Source organism: Perissodus microlepis, chromosome 3 (assembly GCF_051167445.1).
Source record: "Perissodus microlepis isolate ML-2025 ecotype Zambia chromosome 3, ASM5116744v1, whole genome shotgun sequence".
NCBI lineage: Eukaryota > Metazoa > Chordata > Actinopteri > Cichliformes > Cichlidae > Perissodus > Perissodus microlepis.
The window spans coordinates 14,551,593-14,575,719 of record NC_140463.1 but is presented as its reverse complement, the minus strand read 5'-3'; the positions used below and the strand labels follow the sequence as shown (position 1 = coordinate 14,575,719).

Here is a 24,127-nt window from a genome sequence, read left to right as displayed (position 1 = left end):
GTTGGCTGAGAAGTTCGTCATATTAAGTAGGTAAATGGGTGTACCTGATTTTTCTACTTGGTAAAAAAGTTACATATTTCTAAGCAACTGACTTTTACACTGTTATGCAGTACCACGTTTTCATATAATACTAATGGGTTACTATTAATTACTATTATTAAAAGCTTGTGTGTGGTTTTTTTTTTTTTTGTTTTTTTTTTTTTTTTTAAATGACAGTTTTGCTTTACTGTATTTTTCCTGTGGGTCCTCTTTATGCCACCCCAATTAAGGACTTGTTATAGATACAAAATTGAACACAACTCGGGGTACTTCAAGCATAAACCAACCATGTTGAGCCTTGTCTCACTCAGAGATGTTACCTTGGGAAAAACAATTTAACAAAATATGTCCTGATACATGCAGGCAATAATTGAAATTAGGATTGACAGAAAAATAATTCTCACAATTTAGTAACTTCACCCACTCTGGAAACTAACTCAAGCTAAACTGAATTGGAAAAGTGTTAAATAATATCTGATTTTAAAATGAAACTGTAATAGCTTTGTTCATACCTGAAAAGGAGGGGTCGCTCTGAATCGCGTTTAATTTTGGCACCCTTGGCCTTCCTTACTCGGTCAGCAGGGACCGGGCTAAGCTAGCTGCTGGTTGCCGGATAGCTTGCAACAGAAGCGCACAGAAAGCAAGACGATGGCGGGTGTACATCCCCAGGTGAGTGAACTAAACTCTTCAGTCTAGCTGTTTATAAACTTTAACGACCGTTACTGTCCGTGGCAAGTGAAGAAAACAGCGGCTAACTGAGGCTAATTAGCTCCGTAGTTCAGGTGAGCTGTGAATACTGTGGCTTCGACGTGGCACAACAGAGGCATGTTTAAGGAAACGCCTTTTTTTTATTACAGAAATATTAGGTCTTATGTTGTTATGGTAGAGGCAGGAAACACAGTTCATCAAATAGCTTGTCTCTCAGTTTAGGAAGTTGTGTTAACCTACATTAGTGTCCAGTGAGACCCACAAAGCTCCCAGCTGCTATTTCTGTCCCTCATTCCAGGACGACCTGCTGAAAATGACACACAGAGAAAACTGGAAGTGAGTACACCCTCTTATGTATTTTCTTTACACGTTATATCCAAAAACATCAGCTTTTTTTTTTTTTTTTTTTTTAACAAATATGAAAATGAATGCAGCTTTTGCCCCCCACAAATTCATGTTTAGTCCTGATTCTCCGGCACATGCTTCACTCCTTTCTTAATCCTCCTCTTCTTCATCTTTACAGGGTGCAACACGAGCGCCTGCACATGAAGCACAGAGGACACGAGGCCATGCACGCAGAGATGGTGCTGATTCTGATCGCCACGCTGGTGGTGGCTCAGATAGTCCTGGTGCAGTGGAAGCAGAGGCACCACCGCTCCTACAATGTGAGTGCTGCCAGCTGGGAGGCTAAAGGCACTGATTTGTCTCTTTTTATGGTAAAAACCACAAACATGTTTAACAAATCATGTTTAATATAAATAGTAAATTTTAAAAACCTATGTAGAATTTTTCAAACAACTCTTCACCACAAGACGGGCACACAACAGGCTTGACACTTTCAGGGTGTGTCACTCCACCTGTTGTCCTCCTGGAGACAGCGCTTACATTTGAGTCTCCCTTTAGTGGCTTTTTGGGCAGCATCTGTGTCGGTGACAGTTTGAACAGGAATGTGTTCAGCTCGCCTGCTGTGGGGAACACCTGTCTTGTCCATCCCACAAAGCTGGCACACACTATAGAATCTTTGTGCGCTATGGACTGAACCTGGTTGGCACTGCATATCTCATGATGCAAGGTGAATGCATTTGTTGTCGCAATGTCCACAAAATGCAGCAACATGGTCCTGTACCAGCAGGCAGTGTTTCTGAGAGTGAAATAATACTGAGTGAGCTGGTCAGACAGGTCAACCCCACCCATATTTTTATTATATGCCATGATTGGTGTGGGGCAGGGGATTTCTCTGATAGCTATGTGTCCATCATTCACCTTTCTCTTCACCGTCTCCCCTGAAAATGCAGGGATGGATGGTGGAGCACATGGACACCTCCCGTGTGTCCATCCACTTCACAAAAACAAGTGGGCCCTCTCTGATCCATCTCAGATCCTCTGACATTTTCTGTTCAGAGCATTTGCCCTGTCTTTGGGACATCCTTTTCTGTTTTCCCTGTAGGTACCACATGCACCAAACCTCATGCTGGTCAGGTCCAGGAACAGTCTGGGACTGGTATAAAAATTGTCTATGTAAACATGGTATCCAGTGCCAAGACAAAAAAGCCGAATGAGGTTCATCACCACATCATAGGCCAGCCCATGCTCACTTGAAGTTTGATTCTTGCCAGTGTATATGGTAAAGCTGATGGTGTAGCCACTTCTTGATTCAGCCAATATAAACATTTTCATCCCCCATTTAGTCGATTTGTCTTTCATATATTGTGTCATCCCAGTTTTTGCGTTGGTTGCCACCATCCTTTCATCTACTGACAACTCCCTCCTTTTTGGTAATGAGCCTGGCAGGCACCGAGGATCTCATCATTTAGAGGCCTGACTCTAAAAAGCTTGTCATGGCCTGGTGTTCCTTTCTTTGCGTCATTTTTTTAAAATCCACCTCAGGATCACTGAGGTGGATGTTCCAAAATATGGTGAAGAACCTGTCTCTCATCATCACTATGGATGGAAGGGGCACAGACAAGATATGATTCTGTCTCCAGTAATCTCTGAGACTTGGAAGTGACACAAGTGACATGTAAATCAGGAGACCAAAAAACTGATAGAGATGTTCTGTCTCAGTGCATTTGTATTTTTTTTCCTAAATGATGATTTTTGTTTATTTATTTTTTATTTATTTATTTGCAGCATTTTTTTCGTGTTTGCACAAATTTGTATTGACTGTGTGAGTAGCAAAAAACAATAAGAAAAAGTCTGTTGGGCTATGGGGGCAAAGTGTCTCTATCTGGACTCCTGGTGTTCTCCTGCTAAATTCTGGGGCAATGTCAGCATCCTTCTCTGACTTCCAGGACTCAGAGCTGAGATGTGGCTCTGCTGCCTGGGCCAGTGGAGATCTGGACCTGGTGGGTGTGTCACGCCTTCCCTCTCTCTGCAGACCTCCTAGTGCACTCTGTGTGGATGTGAGAGGCTCTTCTTCCTCCCCTCCTCTTCCCCTCTTTACCTCTTGTAGAACAAAAAGTGTATCTTCCACTTCATCGTCATACTCGTCACTCTCCAGCTCAGTCTGGCTCTGAAACTACTTCCAGCCTAAAAAAGGTTTCAATGCCTGATCCACATTAAGTAGCCGTCTCATTGTTGTGACACTTAAAACAAAAACAACTTTTCAAAACTCACTATCAATATTGCTGTCAATCACTTGCCACCATAGCTCCCACAATCTTTCCCTCAGCCTCAGCAACCAATGTTGTAGGTTGCCATATATATTTTTTTGATTGATTGATTGATGTGGTTAATTTTACACCAGTAAGAAAGGGGATGCTGTGTTGTGGGGTGGGGTTTCGCTTGCAATGCGAGCGCTGTCTGGTGTTTATCGTCTCTTCTTGCAGTAAACGGGGAGTAAGCGAATATTAATCATAACTTTTTCTTGGCCTATCAACACAATTTAAAAACTGGTACATAGTTTGAAGTTTGCACTTTCAACACAAATTGAAACAGGATCTCAGTGAGGCTCTGTCTTAATGTCATCTTAAATCGCCATTATGACGTGCCGCCGCGTCTGTCAACCCCAGAGGGTTTAATAATACATGTAGGAACCATCTACAATGTACAACAGCCAAAAAAGAAGACGTAAATAAATAAATAAAAAAACGCCCCTCCCTGAGTCTGGTTCTGTCTGAGGTTACTTCCTGTTTAAAGGAAGAATTTCCTTCCCGCTGTCGCCAAAGTGCTCATAGGAGGTTCTCTGATTGTTGGGGGTTTCCCTGTGTTATTGTGGGGTCTTTACAATACAGTATAAGGTGCTCTGAGCCAACTGTTGTTGCGATGGTGCTGTATAAATAAAATAAAATTGAAAATAATTGAGTGTTTATGAACAAAACATGTTAAATAGTCAAGGCCACAATTTTTAGACTGCATGACCACTTCAGAGGTAGTGAATTGCTGCTGTTTTTCATTTTTGCTTCCAATGCGCATAAAATTTGAATTAGTCTCAAATTGATTTCTGTGTAATCATTTGTGCAGTTAAAGTGTGGAGTGTTAACAGCTTTAACCATGTGCATCATGACCATACTAACAAAAGTTTAAGCATGCAGTGGAAGTTGTAAGGTTGAGTATGTAGCATCCCCGGTTGAAAAGATGGTCTCTCAAACTGATGGTTCACAATCCTTTTATTAAACAGCCGTGTATGTGAACACACCGTAAGAGCTACAACATACAGAATAAAAGACTATTAGTAAATCAAACAGTGTGTTACCTTTAACCTTTTGACTTATTCATTAATAACAAATTAATTCTCTTTACCTTACATAACAAATAACACTAAAACTTGTAAATTATTGCATATAACAGGGAAATCGTTGCATCGCTGCCTAAACATGACGAGGTACATTAGCGCCCTCTAGTGGGTGAAAACTTAGCCTTTATGCTTAGTAGCGGTCAGCAGCTATATGCTCCGTAAAACAACAAAATACATATCTACAGGACAAACTTTGTTACAGACCTTGTTCCCTCATCAACCAGGTGCTAAGAAACTGCTTTCAACTCAGTGTTGCACCTTAATAGCCGTTCTTTTTCCCATTCCCGTCCATTAACCATAGAGTACACCTTCTCTCTGTGCATTAAAACTCGCGCTTCTGCTATATGGTTTACGCCACTTGATTTACGGCACCTTGTCGCTCTGTGACTTTCAGAATAAAAGCATTCACTCCAACAATATAATAGCCACTCATAAGTTTACAAAACACTTTACCAAATATTAATGAGGTCATTTACAGAGTATAGCCTAATAATTCTGGTAAACACAAGCCACATGGTGAGGTTTCTGTAAAGCCAAATGTCAGATTTTCAGTTGTAGAAACGATCAAAAGTTTCTTGTCCTCTGATGATGGAAAGAAGCTAGAGGAGGCGGTTTGAGAAGTAATTTGGCCACGTCCTGAACGTTTCTGCTGTACCTTTTCCTGTGTGAAACCTATTATAAATTTGGCATCAGCTGTGGTTAGAAGCTGCAAAGTTTTATGCACAGGATGTTTGTCTTTATTTGCCTGGTGCCATTGTTATTCGTGTAGATACAAAGTAATGCTAAATAGGTTTAAAATAAAACTATTTTTTTATATTTTAATATTGAGGATTAAGTTTTCTCGGGCTCCTGACAAAACTTAATCTTTTTGCCTGTTTTATACTCTGAACTACATTACTGATGTTATTTTCTCACAAAGGAAATCCTTTAGAGGAAACAAGTCACCTTACACTTGTTTACAAGCATTTATTGTGTCATTGTCAGTGTCATTCTGCACATGTAAGCTTAACTGCAGCTGTTAGCATATACTCACTCCTGCTAACAGTGATGTACAACAATGGTGTTTCCCCATCTGCAGGTGAAAATCCTGAAGGATAATGTCCAGTTAAGTTTAGTTCAATTTTGTAGCAGAACAAATCCACGAGTGACTGATTCAAAAACACCAAATTGAAGGTTTTGGGGTGGCTCAGTGAAAGTCTGGACATGATCCAGTCATGATGCTTTGGCCTCACCTTAAACAGGTCATGCTGAAAACCCCACCATCATGGCTGATTTAAAACAATTCTGCAAAGAAGAGTGGGCCAAAATTCCTCCATGGTGCTCATTGGCAGTTAATGCAAAAGGTTGCTTGCAGCTTTTTCTACTGTTACGAAATCAGTTTCACCCCGGTTCTTTTTTTTTTTTTTTTTTTTTTTTTTATTATTCCTCGAGGCATCCAGAGATGCACCGGACTCAGTAGTCATTGTCACAAAAACCTTTATTCATCTTCATTCATCTTCATTTAAGCATGCATCTTCTAGAAGGGGAGATGTGCAAGGTCGGTGTCCCTCTGCAAATCTTCACTCCTTTGTCTGTGAAACACAGTTTTGTAGAAGCGACCCCATCATAAAACCCCCATGGTGTGCTGCAAACTCTGTGTGTATGTGTGAGTGCACGTGAGTGAGTGTGCGTGTAGGTGTGGGTGCGTCATAACAGTCAAAGCACTGTGTGTGTCTCTGTGTACGTGACTTCCTGCCGGTCATAAAAGTAATCTCCTCACCCAAGCTACACCAAATTCCTTTAGACAACATACAAAACAGAGTTAACATATTACAAACACTGAGACCCCCACCCAGGTATCCCCTGGGAAATTTCCACTCAACATTAACTTCTTTGTCTTACTTTCACAGTTCAAAGTGGGGGAGGGCCTTCTAGAAATCTACTCCTAAATCCATGACACACTCAGGCCTTTTTATGCATCCGGGGCAGTGTCAGTGTCTCTACAATAATTCTACATCCTAACACATTTTTAAACTCTCAAATAAGCTACGCATATCTTCACTACCAAGGGTCGCACAACCAGTTATGTGAATTAGGGGGCAATTAATTTTTCACATATTGGCAGGTAGGTTTTAACTTTTGGAAATAATTTAAACAATACATTTTATATTTACTCCGCTTCAGGCTGCGTGCAATTATCCTTGGGAAAGATGGTGACTCCAAATTGCTGTGAATGTTAGTGAAAAAGCAGCTAAAGTTTAGTTTGTGTGACTGGGTAAATGGAGGATGTTGTATAAAGGACTTGGTCCTCTGGGAGAGAAGAAACGTGCTATTTTCCATTCACGCCACTGTATGTAGCAGGCTTAGTCTGATACTGAATACGGACTACGTCTCTGTCCTCAACAGCTGGTGACTCTGGTCCAGATGTGGGTGGTTCCTCTTTACTTCACCATCAAACTGTACTGGTGGCGGTTTCTGTCCATGTGGGGGATGTTCTCCGTCATCACTAGCTACGTCATCTTCAGAGCCACCCGCAAGCCGCTGTCCTGCAGGACGCCGAGGTAAGGGGAACAGTGGAGACAAACTAAAGAGTTTATTTTACTGCAATAAGGTAAGGGTAAGGGAAACAATCCTGCTGGCTCTTAAAACCACTGTGTTGATGGAGATGAAGGCAAACTAAAGACTGACTTTCTTTTACTGAAATAATAGAAAGACTGAAGATTTCAGAATTACATTGATAAACATACAGGGCCTTAAGTATGTCAGTATTTATTAATTTAAATGAGCACATTAATAAATAAAAAAGCTCTTAAAATTAGGCAAAAAAATTGAGTGTGAAGTAAACAAAAGGTACTTAAATAAGTGTGTAATTACTTGAATAATTTTTCATTATACATGTATTTAACTAAACTGATAAATGTGTACAAAGTAAGGAAAAAAGATCATTTACAGCTAATCGCAATGTATGAAAAGTTGGAGGCAATTTCAAAATGTAAGTAGGAGCAAAGCGATCGATGTAAAGCTTAAAAAGTAATTAATAATTAACAAAATCTGATTGCGTTTATATTCAGCAGGACTCCAGGGCAGGGAGTGATGTGGTCTTTGTCTCTTTGAATTTCCAGGATGGTCTACAAGTGGTTTCTGCTCATCTACAAGCTGAGTTATGCAGTCGGGGTTCTGGGCTACATGGCCATCATGTTCACCATGTTCGGCTTCAACGTCTTCTTCAGGTGAGTCAGTGCTGACAGCTCAGCTCTTAATGAGCTTGTTTAATCACACAGAGTTCATTCAAAGCTAATTTGGGCTGTTCCCTTATTCACAAGCAGTTACCACAGTAAGTAGATCTGCATATTTCTATTGGCAGATTTTTTTCACCAGATACAGAGGGAGTTTTTCCTTCCTACTGTCGCCAACGCTTGCTAATAGGGGGCCATATAATTGCAGGGCTTTTTTTCTCGGTTTTTGTATTCTTGTAGGATCTTTACTTTATTAAGTGCCTTGAAGCAACTGTTGTGTGTAATTTGGGGCTATATAAATAAAATTGAATTGAGAGCCTTTCCTGACAAAACCATGTTACACAATGGAGCCACTGTTCATACAATAGTGGCTGTTAAACACTGAAAGTATTCAAACGAAAAGTATTCAGAAATCAAAATGTAGAGCAGTTAGAGCAACGAGACACAGTCTGCTTCAGTCACTGTCAGAAACCCAGGTTATTGGAGTTGTGTACTTTGTAATGAAATTTTTTATTTTTGAGCTTTCTGTTTTCACTGAGTTTCATTTACACTTAGTTTCACTTTGTTAAGTTTCATTTCCACTGAGTTTCATTTCCAGAATGGACTAAACATGCAGAAAGCTACCAGTGCCACTCAAGTGTAGCAGTGAACTGTAGATGGTGCTACAGTGTTGACTTCTGGTTGAGTTTACGGCCATCGCTGAGTTCTGTTTTATTTGAGATTTCAACTGGCTGGAAGAGTTTAAGATAGTGGGACAAAACACAAATAAACCAGTTTCAATGGAAGTATTGAAAAGTTTTAGTTAAGAGTCACTCCATGAAAAATCAGTTCTGAGCCAGTATATGAGGATGATACAGTGGACATGAATGTCCCTTCATGTCCCCATACATTTATCACAAGTTGAACAGGCAGGTAAACTACAAGACATGAAGAGAGCATCCATTGATCCTGATACAAACCAGATTTTGCAGTTGGAGAGGTTATAAAATTGATGTGCTTGTGGTTTTTAACAGACCTTAAACATATTTTCAGTCCAAATGTGGTTTTCTCCTTGCTTAGGATATCCACCAGGCTTAAGGATACAGGAACTATAATTAAAAACAGCTATCAAACAGTAGTCCTTTCACCTTTTACAGGACAGACTACCGTCAGATACAGTGTAACGCCTCTTTAGTGGCTTTTTGGATACTAAGTGGTAGTTACATAACTCCATTTAAACACCTCTCAGTTCCATTGAGCACAGTTAAATTAGCTGTACTGACATGAGTACAGCTAAATAACAGAGTTATTCCTTTTTCTCTTTGTACAGGATCAAAGCAGAGGACTCGATGGATGTTGGTGTGATTATGCTGTTTTATGGACTTTACTACGGCGTCATGGGCAGAGACTTTGCTGAGATCTGCTCGGACTGCATGGCTTCTACAATCGGGGTAAAACACTCTTCTTCTTTTTTTTTTGCCCTCCCAGGTCAACATAGCAGCCTTCAGCTAGTTTGTGAATAAATAAAGCTAACAGTGTTTTGAACTACAATTAAATTAAGCTTAAGTGCTTGCAAACAGTACAAATAGTCTTGGAGGCTGTCATTATTTTTGAAGTTTAACACAAACACGATCAAAAAACAGTTTTGAAAGAAAATGGCTACAAATACTATTGTTTTTGTATATAAATCCATAAAAGTAAAATAATGATGACTTGTAATTCTATGCTCTGCTGATGTAGCACTTTTGTGTTTCCAGTACTACAACAAGGGTGGCATGCCCAGCAGGAGCCTAACCAATGATATCTGTGCGGTCTGTGGTCAGAGGATCCTGGTGAACGTGGAGGAGGAAGGATATATAGAAGACACCTACCAGCTCTCCTGTGGACACTTGTATCCTAAAGCTCTCTTAAATGCAGCTCAACTTCTTTTAAGGTTCTTGAAGACATTTAACCTCTCGTCTGAAAGCCTTCTTCTGTTCCAACAGCTGACAGGGAGTCCCAGTTATTTAACCGTCCATATGATTACTACCTTGGAGGTGTCCCTGAGAGACCCTAACCCACCTCATCAACATTTGAATTGTTAGGGCACATGAGGCAATAGTACGACTTCCTGGAGAGTTTCTTGGATGGCCTCTGAACCGTACGATTGCATTAAATTCCTCCAAAAGTGGAAAAAAAACACTCAAGGTCTGGTTCAGTGACTTTAGTTAGCCAAGCTTAGCAGGAAAGTAACAGCTACAGCCACCTATGTCAGGGAGCCACCTGTAAATCAAAATGGCTCTCAGAGTTTCTCTTTCTGCCTTAACTCAATCCTGAACCAACAGATTCCACGAGTTCTGCATCCGTGGCTGGTGCATTGTTGGCAAGAAGCAGACATGTCCATACTGCAATGAGAAGGTTGACTTGAAGAGGATGATGAACAACCCGTATCCTTTTGCTGATTGAAGTTTTGGTGGGTTGTTTGTTATTTGTTGTTGTTGTTTTTTCTTTAAAAAAAGAAGATAACATGGAATTAATGAATAAATAAGTAGAAACTTCTTCAGATCTTCATAGAAAGTGATTTCTATGAAGCAAGTCATCTCCAAATAACTGAAAAAAGCGTAGACTATTAACATTGTCCTTGTAACAGTCAACATTATGTTCTTTTACTTATTTGATTTCACTGTTCTTTATTAATACAGTGCACCCCCAAAGTTTGTCTAGAAAACATGATGTTTGTCCTTAATGCCTCAATTTCCAGCTGGGAGAAGACGCATGTCCTTTATGGGCAGCTTCTCGACTGGCTCAGATACTTGGTTGCTTGGCAACCCATCATCATTGGTATAGTTCACGGCATTAATTTCTCCCTGGGCCTCGAGTAAAGCCCAGAGGAACACCGCCGTAAGTACGGCTGGAGTTGAGTTACACTCAGGACACGTGTGGTAGCAAACTGTCACACAAGGAACCGATTGCAGCTGCTTTCAAAGCATTTTGTTTCGTGTTCTCGGACTGAACTCTTGCACGGTTTACTGCAGAGTAAATGGAAAACGTCAGAGTCTCAACACGACCCCAAAACTGCTGCCAACCCAAATAAAACGATTGGAGTGCAGAGCCAGTATTTTGGAAGATGAATCTAGTTTGGTCCTTCTGGAAGTGAGGCTGTCATTCATGCTATTTCTGTTTACCTGAAAGGTGCTTTACTTTTTTCCATCTTACAGATTTAGTGATTAATTTGCACACTCCTTCAGTGTTTTTTTTTTTTTTTTGTTTTGTTTTTTAAATATAATAATAATTTATTATATAATATATATAATATTTCTCCTTCCCATTAAACTTCATGTGTATTTGGATCGTTGCAGCTCTTTGCACATTGTTTTAAAAATGACAGCTCTGGGTTACACTTACACTTATAATTGTAACATGACAGTATTTGAGTGTGCCAATGCAAAGTATTGAAGCATGCTGTGTACTATGTGTAATCTTGATTCTGTTTGCTGTTCTTCTGTTTCTGCTACAGTTCGGCATACGTCTCCCACAGCATTGATAAAACTCAGAAGTCTGGTGTAACTCTCGGTACCAATTTGTTGTACAGTTTTCACAGAGTTCATAAGGTGTTGTACTTTCTCCTCCCGTGAGAATGAAAGTGAAACCCAAGTCTACTCTGACATGCTAGCTCTCGGGCATATTAAATCATGTGAATGCAATTGCAAGTTTAAACGGGTCACAACCGGGATTCGACTTATAATAACTGAATTGTGATGAGTACATGTTTATCATAGTCGCAGTTCAGGTTTGATGAAAAATTGAGTTTTTGCCGTGAATCTGCAATACATGAATTAGCACACTCCCGGCTGTAAGGAGCTGATGTATTGTCACCCTGCTGAGTGGGCAGGTAGTTTGGACACCCAAGTTTGTGGATAAGAGGCAACATAGGATTTTGAAATGGATGCCATAGGTGCATCTACTGAAAATCTCAAGAAAAGTTTGAATCAAACTAAGAAAAGTGTTACCCAGTCCAGTCTAAACAGTTGTGTACAACTGTTTACATTTAATGTACTCTTTCTTTCTTTTTTTTCCCCCATTACGTTTTAATTTATATGAAGCTGATGTTAATGTTGAAGTTGATGGTTAATGGTCAGCCTAATGTAGCAGTAGATGTCAATATGTCAGATTTGTGTTTATTAATGAGTTTTCATAGACTTACTAGAGTAGGACCATTTAAAGGCCCAGTTCCAATCCAGTACCTATTCACATTCATTCTATTACTTTGGAGGGCCATTCAGAACTTCATGTTTACATTTTCATTTTAATTTTTTTTTTTAATGAAAATGGAAAGAGACTCTGCTTTCATTCACTGCAGATATCTATAAATACATGGTTTTTGCCAGAGATTGTAAAGTCTTAGGTGTTTTTGATATGTGCACAAGCAGCAATCTCCAAGGCTTAAATTAAATCCCACGACTAGGGCTACATCAACATGTACACGGCTATTTTTGAAAATGCTAATTTTTTTCTATGCATTTGTGCTTTTCGGCGTAAACAGCATTTTGAGTCACTGAAAACTGAGATGTCATGCTGTGCGCCACGTTATTGTTTACATGAGATAAATTTCTACCATTTAAAAAAATAAATATATATATATATATATATATATATACTGTTGCTGTTAATTTTACTATCTGCAGTTTTTACACGCTTACATATACACACGCAGTTACTGTCCCTCCATTTAGAAAGGCAGAGGCATCAGAGCGAACTTTGGACGTGGCTTTAGGTTTTGTGAGGGTACAATACCCTGTTCACTCTTTTTCCTCCTGGGCTTCTAGACTTCTGATCGGCCAACATTGCTACACCGTTTGGATTTGGCATGTTCTTGACAGCGTTTGACTTCATTTTTAGCGTTTACATGTGGATAGAGATATTTTTTTCAAAACTGCACGTGTGGAAGGGATTAAAAAAATAAATAAAAAAACAAAACAGAAACAGAAAATCTCAGTTTTCAAAAATACCCCTGTACGTGTGGATGTAGCCTAAGTGCCAAAAAACTGTGACTCCTTTAATGGCTGCTTAAAGCTGGCTTTAAAGGTAAGTCTATCCATCCACAGAAGCTAATGTGATAATTCCAGTCTGTGGGAATGGGAATGTGTAAGGAATGGTTTGGGATTGGGCATCAGTTTCATGTGAACAGTTTGAAGATTGGAAGTTATATGTGCATCAGGTAGAAAGCTTTCCTTTGCCAAATCAGACTGCTTTCTTATCACAACTGCTGCTGATTACTTTAATCTTTCATTTATTAAATACAAAGTCATTAAAAAAGGTGCTTAAGGTTATGTGGCTCTCTTCATTTTAATAAAAATGTGGTTTCCATAGTGTTGGTTGTGTTGGAGCGAAGTCAGCAATAAGCTTGATGTAAAGTACATATATTAATATGGAAAAATGGAGAAGGACAGATACAGGATGTGAGCACAAGCTACGTGCAAACAGCAACAGAATGATGACTGCAGTTGCATTATCAGCAGTGCATGGCAATAAAAGAGGATATCTAGAAGTTACAAAGCAAAGCTTCAAGAAATTTACAACTTTAAAAAAGCCCAAAGCATACATTTTAAGTCATACTGACAAAGGCTTTTTCACCGGTCAAAATACCGTTAAAATTCCTTCTGGGGTTATTCCGTGTTAGTTACATCACATTTTTCCTGCCTTTAATCATTTCCGTTCTTTGTTGAAGTCCTTAGTGAGTGAATCTTGCTACCCACCCAAATTTGAAATTCAAAATTAAACCAATCACACAGCTCCTGCCCGGAGCAAAGTTTGTGACGTTCTCAGATTAGGACACGTGTAAGCCATTGACGGTTATTATGCTAATATACTGATACCTCAAGCTTTCTCAGACTTCACAGATCCACACTTTGTCTGCTTTTGTAAGCTGAAATGCCATGAGGAGAAACTGAAGACCTATTTCTTTCTCTTTTTTTGGATTCTGAAGAAAAAGTTCATCACTAACAGGTAAGTTAATGTTCACTGCAGAAATACACTTTATTCTGGACTGCATTCTAACAGCTCTTGGGAATTATGTAGAAAATTTGTCTGTATTTTTGGTTAGGATTTTATTGTCTTTCAGCTTAATTATTAAACAAATGTGTTTACATAATCACTTTTTATTCACAGGAATGAAAGTGTTGATGTTTTTAATGGTGTAAGAGCAGGTTCCAACTACTTTTCTTACACTGGAAAAAGCGAAGGAAATAAAAGCAAGTAAGAAAATGTTTTTTTTTTTATTTAATGACAAGCTGTTCAGGCTACAAAGAACAAAGTGCTTCCTTCAGCCTTTGTTTCGCTTGCAGCAGGCACTCATCAAGGACATCGGTTTCAAACAGCTATTTAAGCAGGCTGTCTTAATATGGCAACACATGCTGACCACAGGAAAGAGGGATCAGGCAGACAGTTTTACTTTGAAAATCTCAGATTTAACTAAATTACCCTACACAGACAAGCTACAACAATTTCTAATTTGTTACAATATAGATTCAAACAAATCACAACCACAAAACAGTAAAGCACGATGGTGCCAACTTTTGGTTTCCTGCAGGAGCAACTGCTCATGTAATAGGTCAAAAAATGTAGTAGGTATTTCAAAACAGACTTAAAATGCTGATGAGCAGGCTCCATACTGGTTGGTTAAAAGGCATGACTCTAAAGGACAAGTACAAGCGCCACATTCTTGACTTTTGGCGGGCAAATTTGTTCCTACTTGTGCAGCCAAGTCTGAGCTTTCTGGTTGCTCAGCGTATGTGAAATCACCATTGTATATGATGCTCAGGCAGAGATTATTAAATAACTGTGCTAAAAAGGATTAGTTTGAAAGGGAGTGTTTAAACTTTTTTGCATTTTTAATAATATTAGAATATGTGTTATCATTGTGGTGTTGGATAATGGCAACAAGCCAACAATGTGTATCAATGGGGATTTTTTTGTGTGGACATTTTTAGACATTAATTATCTATCTGATGAGGATTTGAGTAAAAAAACTGAGCCTGCTGGTGTGAGGCATCTGGTGAAGACTTCCCCACCTTTTACCCCAACAAAAACAAGCACATCAGATACCCTATTTTTAATTTCAGGAGAAAATGCCTCCCAAACGACAAAAGAAATTGGGGGACATCATGCGCTTTTTAGCAAGGCAAACTGTGAGTAAAATGCTAATAAAAGTGCTGTGTCCATCCTTCCCCATTTATAATATGGATATCTATCACTTGTCGCCAAAAATTTTGTTGCATGTGCGTTTGTGTGTGTGTGTGTGGTGGGTTTGTTGTTGTTGTTGTTGTTGTTGTTTTTAAATCAGGACAGCCCTGGTGGTAGCAGCATAAGTTCGAGCATGGAGCCACAGGGAGCTACACCCTCTCGGGTGACATCTTATGTTGGTGTGAAAGGAGCTAATTGTTGAACTTTTAATATAGTTACATTTTTAAGTTTCTAATATGTTTAATATTACAGCCACAGGTCTTTTGCACACATCTCTGTTTCACACTTCAATGAAAACAATGAACAACTTCCATGCATTAATAACAGAGTAATGATGAGCCAGTTAACTTGTGAATACACACTAAAACGTGCGACTCTGTCCGTGTTTCTGATTGATCGTGTCTTACCAGTGCTGATTGTTTGATGTGTACACGCTCATGGCTAGATTGAGAAACCCTGTTTTGATTCATGAAGTGACATGTAATCACTTAGCTAACCTAACCTCACTGCTAAACGAAGCCAGATAACCTGAGCAAGTTGAACTTGCGTCATAATAAAGTTTCTGACTTCACATTTTGAAAGATTTGAACACAATCATGTATGCTTTGCATTTTCTGTAATTATTAATTATCATTATTGCTTGCCTAGCGCTGCTCAGTCACGTGACCGTACATTAAAACACAAGAAGGGAGGGGGAGGAGCAAACTGCGCCTGCTCCCTGCTGTGACACATCAAAGCAGCGGCACTTACACAGACAGCCAGGTTGCCTCTTTGATGAAACCGCAGCAGTGCATACAGGCGAGAAACAGAAACGAAAGTATTGATTTCATTACACTGGTACTGATTAATATCAATACAAACTTTAAATATCAATTGATATTGTTGATATTTGGATTGTTCTGCCCACCACTGCAATCCAGAGAAATTAACGTCATAATCACACTCCCGCAATCGGTTGGATATGACACTCATTGCTCTAAAGTAGGAGTTATTGTGGTGCAATTTAGCCAGGACAGTTTTTTTAAAACTATAGTTTTAAATGAAACAGTTTAATTATTAAATAGAAACATGTTAAACCACAAAAATGTATGTCACACTCACACTCCCGCCGTACGTTTCATACTGAGCAGACTTGTCTCTGTGATTCAATTGGGTTGAATTTGACAGATATGGGAGGGGTTATTTGCGGATTTGTTCCCGGTGAAGAGGCGCCAGTATTGACTGCTCTGACTCACTCTCGAAGCGGTCAGAGGACTGAGCGCTCACCCAACTTTCGCTCTTATTCACCCGATCATCAACTTTAGGAGCTGCTGTCACGAAACCTTGTGGATCTTTGCTCCATTTCCCACCTGCTTTCAGCGCGTGTTTGTGAAAGTCAGCGGCTCTCTCAGCCTGACCGGAGAAACATCTGGAAACATCTGGAGAAGCCAGACTGAAAGGTGAGTTTAACTTTCTCACCCGTGTTTGTATCTCAGAGGATATAGGCTAATTTACACCAGTGAAACCTGCTCAAAAACTGACCTAGATTAAATAGTTTGTGTGAAGCTGGATTTAAGAAATACGTGTGTCAGGGCAGGCGGGACGGACTCAGGCGCGGACTGACACAGTTAAACAGTTCTTTATTAAACAACACCGGAAGGCTCTATATACAGGTGGGGGAGGGTCCGCGCTCCAGGGGTCTAAACTCGCTCAGCTCCTCTCATTCCCCACGAGGGGAGTGAGACCCTAACCATCCTCACACACAAACTCCACGCCAAACTGCCAACACTCACGCTCAGGGGGTCCAAGGGTTCAGGATTCAGGACGGGTCCCTGAAATCTGTTACATGGGGGATTAACTGCAGGTACGTGGGCCAAAGGCGGGAGCCCAACATGAGCTCCGCACAGGCATAGCGATGAGAGCGAGAGAGAGAGACACACACACACACACACACACAGAGAGAGAGAGAGACACACACACACACACACAGAGAGAGAGAGAGAGAGCGCCGGGACGATGACAACGTGATAGAATCCGGTAATTTTCATTTCAATTCAGTCTTTATCGACAGACTTTATGTCCATAGAAACAAGACAAAACACAACATATAAACCTTAATAAAAAAATTATATTTATATAAAATATAAAACATTGTAAAAATTTAAAACCATAATATTCATAAAATAGACGATTACTTAGAAGAAATCAATAAATGCACAAAAACTTCAACCAGTGCTTCCTCAGACTGGATGAGTAGCGGGAACCACTCACTGTCGGATCTGAGAGTGCTAAAATGATACTGTTACTGGAGCCATTGAAACTTCATCCATCTGCAGAGAAAAAGCAGCTGCACACACCTCTAAATGTGAACATTAAATTTCTTAAAGGTGCTTTAAAAGTCCAAACACCCACAGCTGCAAACATCTAACTGGCACTGCCCCCTATCCTAAAAAAGGATCCTCATTGCATCATTATATGCAACATGCAGCTTCTTCATGCTGCATTGTTTGTAGGATGACCACAAGGGGGCAGTGCATAGCGCTGTGCAATACACTTTAAACAAAGCCACTTTAACTGTGCATTAACAAAAGCTGAAGCGGAAATCCAGTTCATTGAGTTTCAGAAACATGTCACTGAGGTATGCCACAAGGTTTCATAAGAAAGTTGAATTTGAAAGTTAAATTTGAAACTTCATCCATCTGCAGAGAAAAGCGGCTGTCACGCACCTTATCATTAAGGTGCTCCTCTTTGACATAGATATTTGCCTGCTGATTGTATTACTGGACAGAGGAATAGCCCATAGTTTGCTGGCTGCTGTGTCATCAATCATAGTGAAAACCATAGCCACAGCACAGGGAGTATTAATTCTTTGGCAGTTGTGCGGCTTTTGAGACTGTGCCACTCAGTAGACAACTTTATAGGAGATGAGATAAGCATCTGCCGGCACAAATGCAGCTTTAGTAAAGAGACACTGTTCTTTGCTGAACCAAACCATTGAGACGTTAAAGAACAAAGTGCTTCCTGCAGCCTTTCTTTTGCATGCATCACGCACACGCACAAAGGAAATGTGTTTCATACAGTTATTAGACCAGTCTTATCTTATCATGGCTCTGGTTGTAATTTTGGATTCTAAGATATTTAATGTACCATAATAATTCATAACAATTTATACTTGTTGAGCATTTATTTTGCTTTTTATGTTTTTTGGCTAAATTACCCCCTTACAGACATACTGCCATATCTAATTTGTTACAAAATGAAATCAAATCCAACACAAAAATGAGTATGATGGGCCATGTTTTGGTTTCCTAGAGCAGGAAATGCTCCTGTTAGACGTTTTTAGGAAAAGAAAAAAAAATGCACTTCTTCTGGTGTAAGTCCTTCTAAGCAACCTTAGCTGCTGGGCAGGGCTCTATGCTGATTAGTTCAGAGGCTCAAGAGTAAGAGTAAGAGTAAGCAGCACACACATGTGACTTTTGGTGGGCAATTTGTTGCTACTTGTGTAGTGTATTTTAGAAAAGCAACTAAGCCTCAGCTTGGAGAAACTTAGAGAAACCCACAAGACATTCATGATTAGTTGTATTTTGACATTTTCCAACTATTTGCTCATAATGTGTGCCAACAGGCATTTTCAGCATTTTCCTTTTCTGGATATTTTTTAGATATTAATTATTTATTTTTATCAGGATATCAACATCTGAACTCTTTAATCCCTCCCTGACGACTACAGTAGAAAACAGAGGTGTGTGTAGTTTCAATGTGAGTCTTCTGGACAACAAAACTGTTCAAAACACCACAGTTTTTTTCCGTCTTAAGAACAAACACTTGACATACTCTGCTTTTATGTTCATGATTGCAGGAGAAAATGCCTCCCAAACGATCAAAGAACATGGGAGATATTAGGGACTTTCTTTCCAAGCAAACGGTAAGTAAAAACTAATAATGCTGCAATGTTATTGCTTCCCCATTTCTACTCTGTATTTATCAGCCAAATTAATTTATCTGTGCTTTTCTTTTTTATAAAGAACAGTCCCAGTGGCAGCAGCAGCAAAGCAAGCATGCAGCCAGAAGGACCTAAACCCCCTCAGGTGAGGTCTTATGTCAGTGTGAAAATAGCTGATTGAACAATAAATAAGCTCGTATGTTTTTGAGATGTTTAATATTTTATGTAATCATGAAATATGAACCTTTACCTTTCTGACACTGTCAATGAAAACTGAATCTGTGTGAGCTTTATAGGGAGTTGAAGTATGATTGATGAGATATGCACATACCAGTGATTTGGTCTGAGGGCCACTTCATGCTTTACATCTCTGCAAGGGTCTGCTTCATATTATCCAACACTGTGTGCAACCCACAAATTGTGACAAAGGAAGGTCATACAAGGAGATTCACCATTTTTCACACTTTTGTAATCAGAATGCAACATTTTAATACCAAATATTCAAAAAACATGACATAAAGGTATTTTTAAATAATCTACATTACAAACTAAAAAAACAAAGCAAGACAAAAGACATTAGGTTAACCTTAAAAAACAGGACTTCAGCCAATATTATTACAAACACTAGAGTTCCACAGGGTTGTGTCCTCATTCCCATCCTCTACACCCTGTACACCCATGACTGTGTCACCTCCAACAAAGATAACATCGTTTTGAAGTTCACGCACGACACTGCAGTGATTGGCCGCATCACTGGAGGGGACAAAGCAGCTTACAGGAGAGAGGTGGCTGGTCTGGTGTCATGGTGTGAGGACAACAACCTCACCCTCTACACTGACAAGACAAAGGAGATGATAGTGGACATGAGAAAGAAGAGGAGGCCTCACCAACCACTGTCTATCCGGGGACTTGAAGTGGAGAGGGTGAACAGCTTTAGGTACCTGGGCGTCTACATCTGTGAGGACCTCACCTGGACACTGAACACCACACAGCTGGTCAAGAAGGCTCAGCAGCAGCTGTATTTCCTGAGGAGGCTGAGGAAATTTGGTATGTCGGCCAAGATCCTCAGCAGGTTCTACAGCTGCACTGTGGAGAGCACACTGACCAGCTGCATCACTGCATGGTATGGCAGCAAACACCTGCAGAGAGTGATAACAACCGCGGAGAAGATCACCAGGACCCCGTTGCCCTCTCTGCAGAGCATCTACAATCACAGAGTCCAGAGAAGAGCTGCCTCTATCTTCAAAGACCCCACACGCCCCCAACACGGACTGTTCACACTTCTGCCCTCGAGACGAAGGTTTAGAAGTGTGAAATCCAGAACATCCAGACTCAACAACTCCTTCTTCCCCACTGTCATTGAACAGCTGACCTATTTTTGAACAGTAAAAATAATTTTTTGCACATCAGGTCATCCTGCATATTAAGCCAGCATATTACAGCCACAGGTCTTTTGCACACATCTCTGTTTCACACTTCAATATTTTGTCTCCTTTTCTGTCTTCATTTATTTATTTGCACTATTTGTATTTTTCTGTTCTATTTCTATTGTATATATTAACCGGCATCTGAGGGTGGACAGCAAAGAAAGAATTTCGTTGCATAGAGAAATGCTTTTTTTTTCCTTTGGACACATGACAATAAACACTTTGAATCTTGAATAATTTGATATGTATTTATATATTTTAATATCTGTTATTTCTGCAGGGATTCACGCCAACTCGACCAAAGGAGGAAAATGACAGTGATTTCACTGTAAGTATACCGTGTTACATTACATGACCAAAATACTGCTCTGCTTCTTTAGTACTACTGTGTTTCTAACCATCTCACTCTAATTTCCTCTAGGTTCAACATTCCCATGAATTTACGGTGAAATTCAATCAAGCTAGTTATGAATATACTGTTCAGTGTAATCAGCTTTGCACAGTGCTGGAAGCCATAAAATCAAATGAGAAATGCAATGAGAAGATTAAGTGTGCAGATGAGAACATTATCATTCAGCTAGGTAAAGAGGATAAGAAGTCAATTGTTGCAACACATTTCCCCTGTTCTTGTATTGATGATGGTGAGTGTCTGATCATATCATGTAGAGCAGAAAAAGTTGAAGGTAAAGTCCAACATTCCAAAATAGTGCATCCAAAAGAGCACTATTCTGTCTTCTATATAGACACAGTTGGTGGGCTACACACTAAAACAAAGGAACTTTTTAAAAATAATGATGCAAAACAGTTCAAGAACCTCTGTGTTTATGGAGAAAAGGGAATAACTGTGGCTGAGGCTCTGAAGAGAGACAGTCGCTTCATTGATGACCTTGGCAACTTTGAGCTGTCCAACAATCAGGATCCCAAACGCCTCACTGTATGCACACAAAAGGTAGAAAAACTACACCAGAAACAATTCAAGATACGCCTTCCAAAAGATAAAAAAGAAAACAATGGAAAGTCACAAGAAAGCCCAACAAATAATTCTCAAAGTAAGTGTGAAAGAAGATCAGGGTCAGAGATCGTCTATTTAGCACAACAGGAGGGAATCCGTGTAAAAACCGCAGTGAAAGAAACCAGCAGTGATGTTGATAGAAACAAGATTTATGAACTACTGCGTGAGCAGTTTCCAGATCTGAAACGATGGATGGAGAGTAGATTCCCTGGTGATTTGTATCAGGAAGCACTGAATCTCAGGAAGGAAAACTTTGGAAAGATCCAGCAGTCCTTCAGTGAAGTTCACAGAGTCAGGAAGCTGCTAGAACTGGGAAAGTCAGTTTGCAAAGTAATTGTTAAGGATGTTTCTATGGGAACAGGCTTCGTGCTGTTTGATACTTTCATCCTGACTAGCGCACATTTGTTTGATGGTTACGTTGAAGGAAAGGCGCTGCAGCAGGATGTAGAAGTGCTTGCTGTATTTGACTACGAGAAGTCTGAGCCAGAAACAAATTTCTACTACTTTAGAGCAGAGAATACATTCACTGACTTTGATGCTGATCTAGATTATGCAGTTCTGGAGCTCAACCCTGAAGGCTCAAAACCAAACCAGCAAACAAGAGCACAGAACATAAAGGTCCCACCAGGGCTGCTCAGTGAGTTTGGACCACTGCCTGCCAATGGTGAAGCCTGCATCATTGGACACCCAGCAGGGGGGGTGAAAAAAATGGATCCTACATGTATCATTGAGACAGATAAGAGAGGGCAGGCTATTGATGAACATTTGTATCAGTACAAAAACCTGCTCATCATCAAAACAATCAGTGATTGGCTCAAAGAGCATGGCATTAATGACATATTGATAGGTGGACGTAAAGCAGGAAAGGTAGCGACCTACCACACTTTCATGTATCACGGTGCCTCTGGTTCTCCAGTGTTTGATGGACTTGGCAGAGTTTTTGGTTTGCACACTGCAGGTTATGTCTGTGATTCAGTCAACAGTGATGAGAGCATCATTGAATATGCCATTCCTCTTCTTACTATATTTGAAAACTTTGTGGAAAATCTAAAGGAAAGTGAAAATGAGGAGCTGTTGAAGAAAGTTGAGAAGGCAGCAAAAAGAAACCCACACCTGAAAGAGATACTCAATGCTGAGGAGCCAATGGAAGTCAGTTAGGTATACAGATTAGGGCAAGTGGCAAACTATTTCTGATTTCAGAGATTCCTTTTTTTCTAATGCATTATTCTTCAAAGAATTGAACACATAAGATGTAACCTGAACCTGTGCCTCTGGGGACCTGTGGTATAAGGCACAGGAGGATTTGAAGCTTAGTGAAGTTACTGTAGCCCTATACTGAGAGAGATTACAGTCAAAGCTTACACTGCAGACATAACCTCATGCTGAGTAAAATAATTTATATAATAAGAAAATTTCTGACTTTGCGACTGAAAAACACAGATATTTTGTATTTACCCTTAAAGGCACACTACAATGGGTGGAAATGAATGATATAGATGTGATGTTTTAAAACCAAGCTTGTAGCTGGCCTTAGTTTAATGTTTAGATTTTAGTAGAAGTTTCTACTTAGTGGGTGTGTAGCTTTCTGTTCAGATGTATTACCCAGGGTTTTTATTATGTCTGTTTTTTTGTTTTATAACTACTGGTGGAATGAAAACCATCCTTTGAAAATCATGTTTTTTTTTACCCCTTGTGTTTTAACATTGCTGTGTATGTTTAGTACAATGTAATACAAACCATATGCTGTTAACCTGTTTGTGACATGTTTAGTGTTGTCATTATGAACTGTAATGTTTCTTTGTTTTAAACTTTCCTTCCTGTTGAAAAAGGAAATTTGTTTATTTCAAGTCAAGATTATTTGCACTCTATTCTTGAAAAACCCACACAGGAAAAGATTTTCTGTCAGACACATTTTTTGAGGTTTGGTGTACATGTCTTTTTGGCAAAACTTCCCAAAGATAAAACCTGTCATAGTGAGTAACACCAATCCTTTTCTCCTGTTATTATTTCAGTTCTGAATAAAATTTAAAAAAATAAATGCTAAACTCACCTTCATGTTAGAGTGGTTCAATTGTCCGACGAGGCTGCCGGACACTGGCGCCACCAGGCCCTCTGACCACCACCAGTAGGCAACGGATGAAGTGTCTTGCCCAAGGACACAACGACCGAGACAGTCCGAGCCGGGGCTCGAACCGGTAACCTTCCAATTACAAGCCGAACTCCCAATGCTTGAGCTACGATCGCTGGTCGCATAAGCGTACGACAAGCGGGCAATACGCCAGATAGAGAGTCGGCACGACAGGCTGGAGAAGACTCACTCACCACAGCGAGGTCCGACTGGAGTGTAAGCCGGTGAAGCAGGCAACATGCCAGGGGAACACAGCCTGCAGTAGCAGGTCAAGCTAGGAATGAGACCTGTCCATCCACAGAGCCAAAGCCGCCCCGTGCTGTCGACAGACAGGGAGGGGGGCTGGCAGCCAGAGGTGGGTAGTAACAAGTTATATTTACTCCGTTACAGTTACTTGAGTACATTTTTGAAAAAAATGTACTTTTAAAGTACGATACTTTTTACTTTTACTTGAGTACATTTGTGAAGAAGAAACGGTACTTTTACTCCGCTACATTTGCAAAATTTGACTCGTTACTTTTTTAAAAAAATAATTAGTTTAACACATTAGATAACATGCCGCCAGTGGAGTTTCCGGTAACTTTTTTACCAATCAGATATGGCCATGCAGTCACATGACCAGTTTGAAACTGTGGCGGGCAGAGCCGCCCAAGCATTTCAAAGTAGCAGCGGACACACGGAAAGAAAAAACCCATGAAAACATGGCAGAGCCAGTCGTCTACGCTAGAGCTGAGGAGGAT

The 24,127-nt window shown here is 40.0% G+C and overlaps 2 protein-coding genes across 3 annotated transcripts; both read left to right on the top strand.

Annotated features, from left to right (window-relative positions):
• The first annotated feature begins 560 nt into the window (after positions 1–560).
• Positions 561–12,986, top strand: LOC146390084 (RING finger protein 175-like). Of its 2 annotated transcripts, none has more exons than XM_084923159.1 (9): positions 561–708; positions 1,046–1,083; positions 1,271–1,463; positions 6,869–7,023; positions 7,585–7,692; positions 9,008–9,128; positions 9,435–9,568; positions 10,002–10,103; positions 10,418–12,986. In XM_084923159.1, the coding sequence occupies exons 1-9, from the start codon at positions 688–690 to the stop codon at positions 10,536–10,538; spliced, it is 993 nt and encodes a 330-aa protein (XP_084779285.1). In that variant the 5' UTR covers positions 561–687; the 3' UTR covers positions 10,539–12,986. The 2 variants fall into 2 exon arrangements, with proteins under 2 accessions (XP_084779285.1, XP_084779286.1); XM_084923160.1 differs by having other exon boundaries at positions 577–708; positions 1,271–1,412.
• A 3,149-nt stretch (positions 12,987–16,135) lies between these two features.
• Positions 16,136–23,925, top strand: LOC146390083 (serine protease FAM111A-like). Its single transcript, XM_084923158.1, has 5 exons — positions 16,136–16,337; positions 18,737–18,802; positions 18,903–18,965; positions 20,528–20,575; positions 20,669–23,925. Exons 2-5 carry the CDS (start codon positions 18,743–18,745, stop codon positions 22,415–22,417), a joined length of 1,920 nt encoding a protein of 639 aa, XP_084779284.1. The 5' UTR covers positions 16,136–16,337; positions 18,737–18,742; the 3' UTR covers positions 22,418–23,925.
• Positions 23,926–24,127: the final 202 nt, after the last annotated feature.

Excerpts from the sequence above, each read along its gene's own strand:
- LOC146390083 (XM_084923158.1), top strand. The coding sequence starts at position 18,743 with ATGCCTCCCAAACGATCAAAGAACATGGGAGATATTAGGGACTTTCTT. Across the intron at positions 18,966-20,527 it reads AAGGACCTAAACCCCCTCAG|GGATTCACGCCAACTCGACC; the intron begins GTGAGGTCTTAT and ends TTATTTCTGCAG. Across the intron at positions 20,576-20,668 it reads AAAATGACAGTGATTTCACT|GTTCAACATTCCCATGAATT; the intron begins GTAAGTATACCG and ends AATTTCCTCTAG.
- LOC146390084 (XM_084923159.1), top strand. The coding sequence starts at position 688 with ATGGCGGGTGTACATCCCCAG. Across the intron at positions 7,024-7,584 it reads CTGTCCTGCAGGACGCCGAG|GATGGTCTACAAGTGGTTTC; the intron begins GTAAGGGGAACA and ends TTGAATTTCCAG. Across the intron at positions 7,693-9,007 it reads GGCTTCAACGTCTTCTTCAG|GATCAAAGCAGAGGACTCGA; the intron begins GTGAGTCAGTGC and ends CTCTTTGTACAG.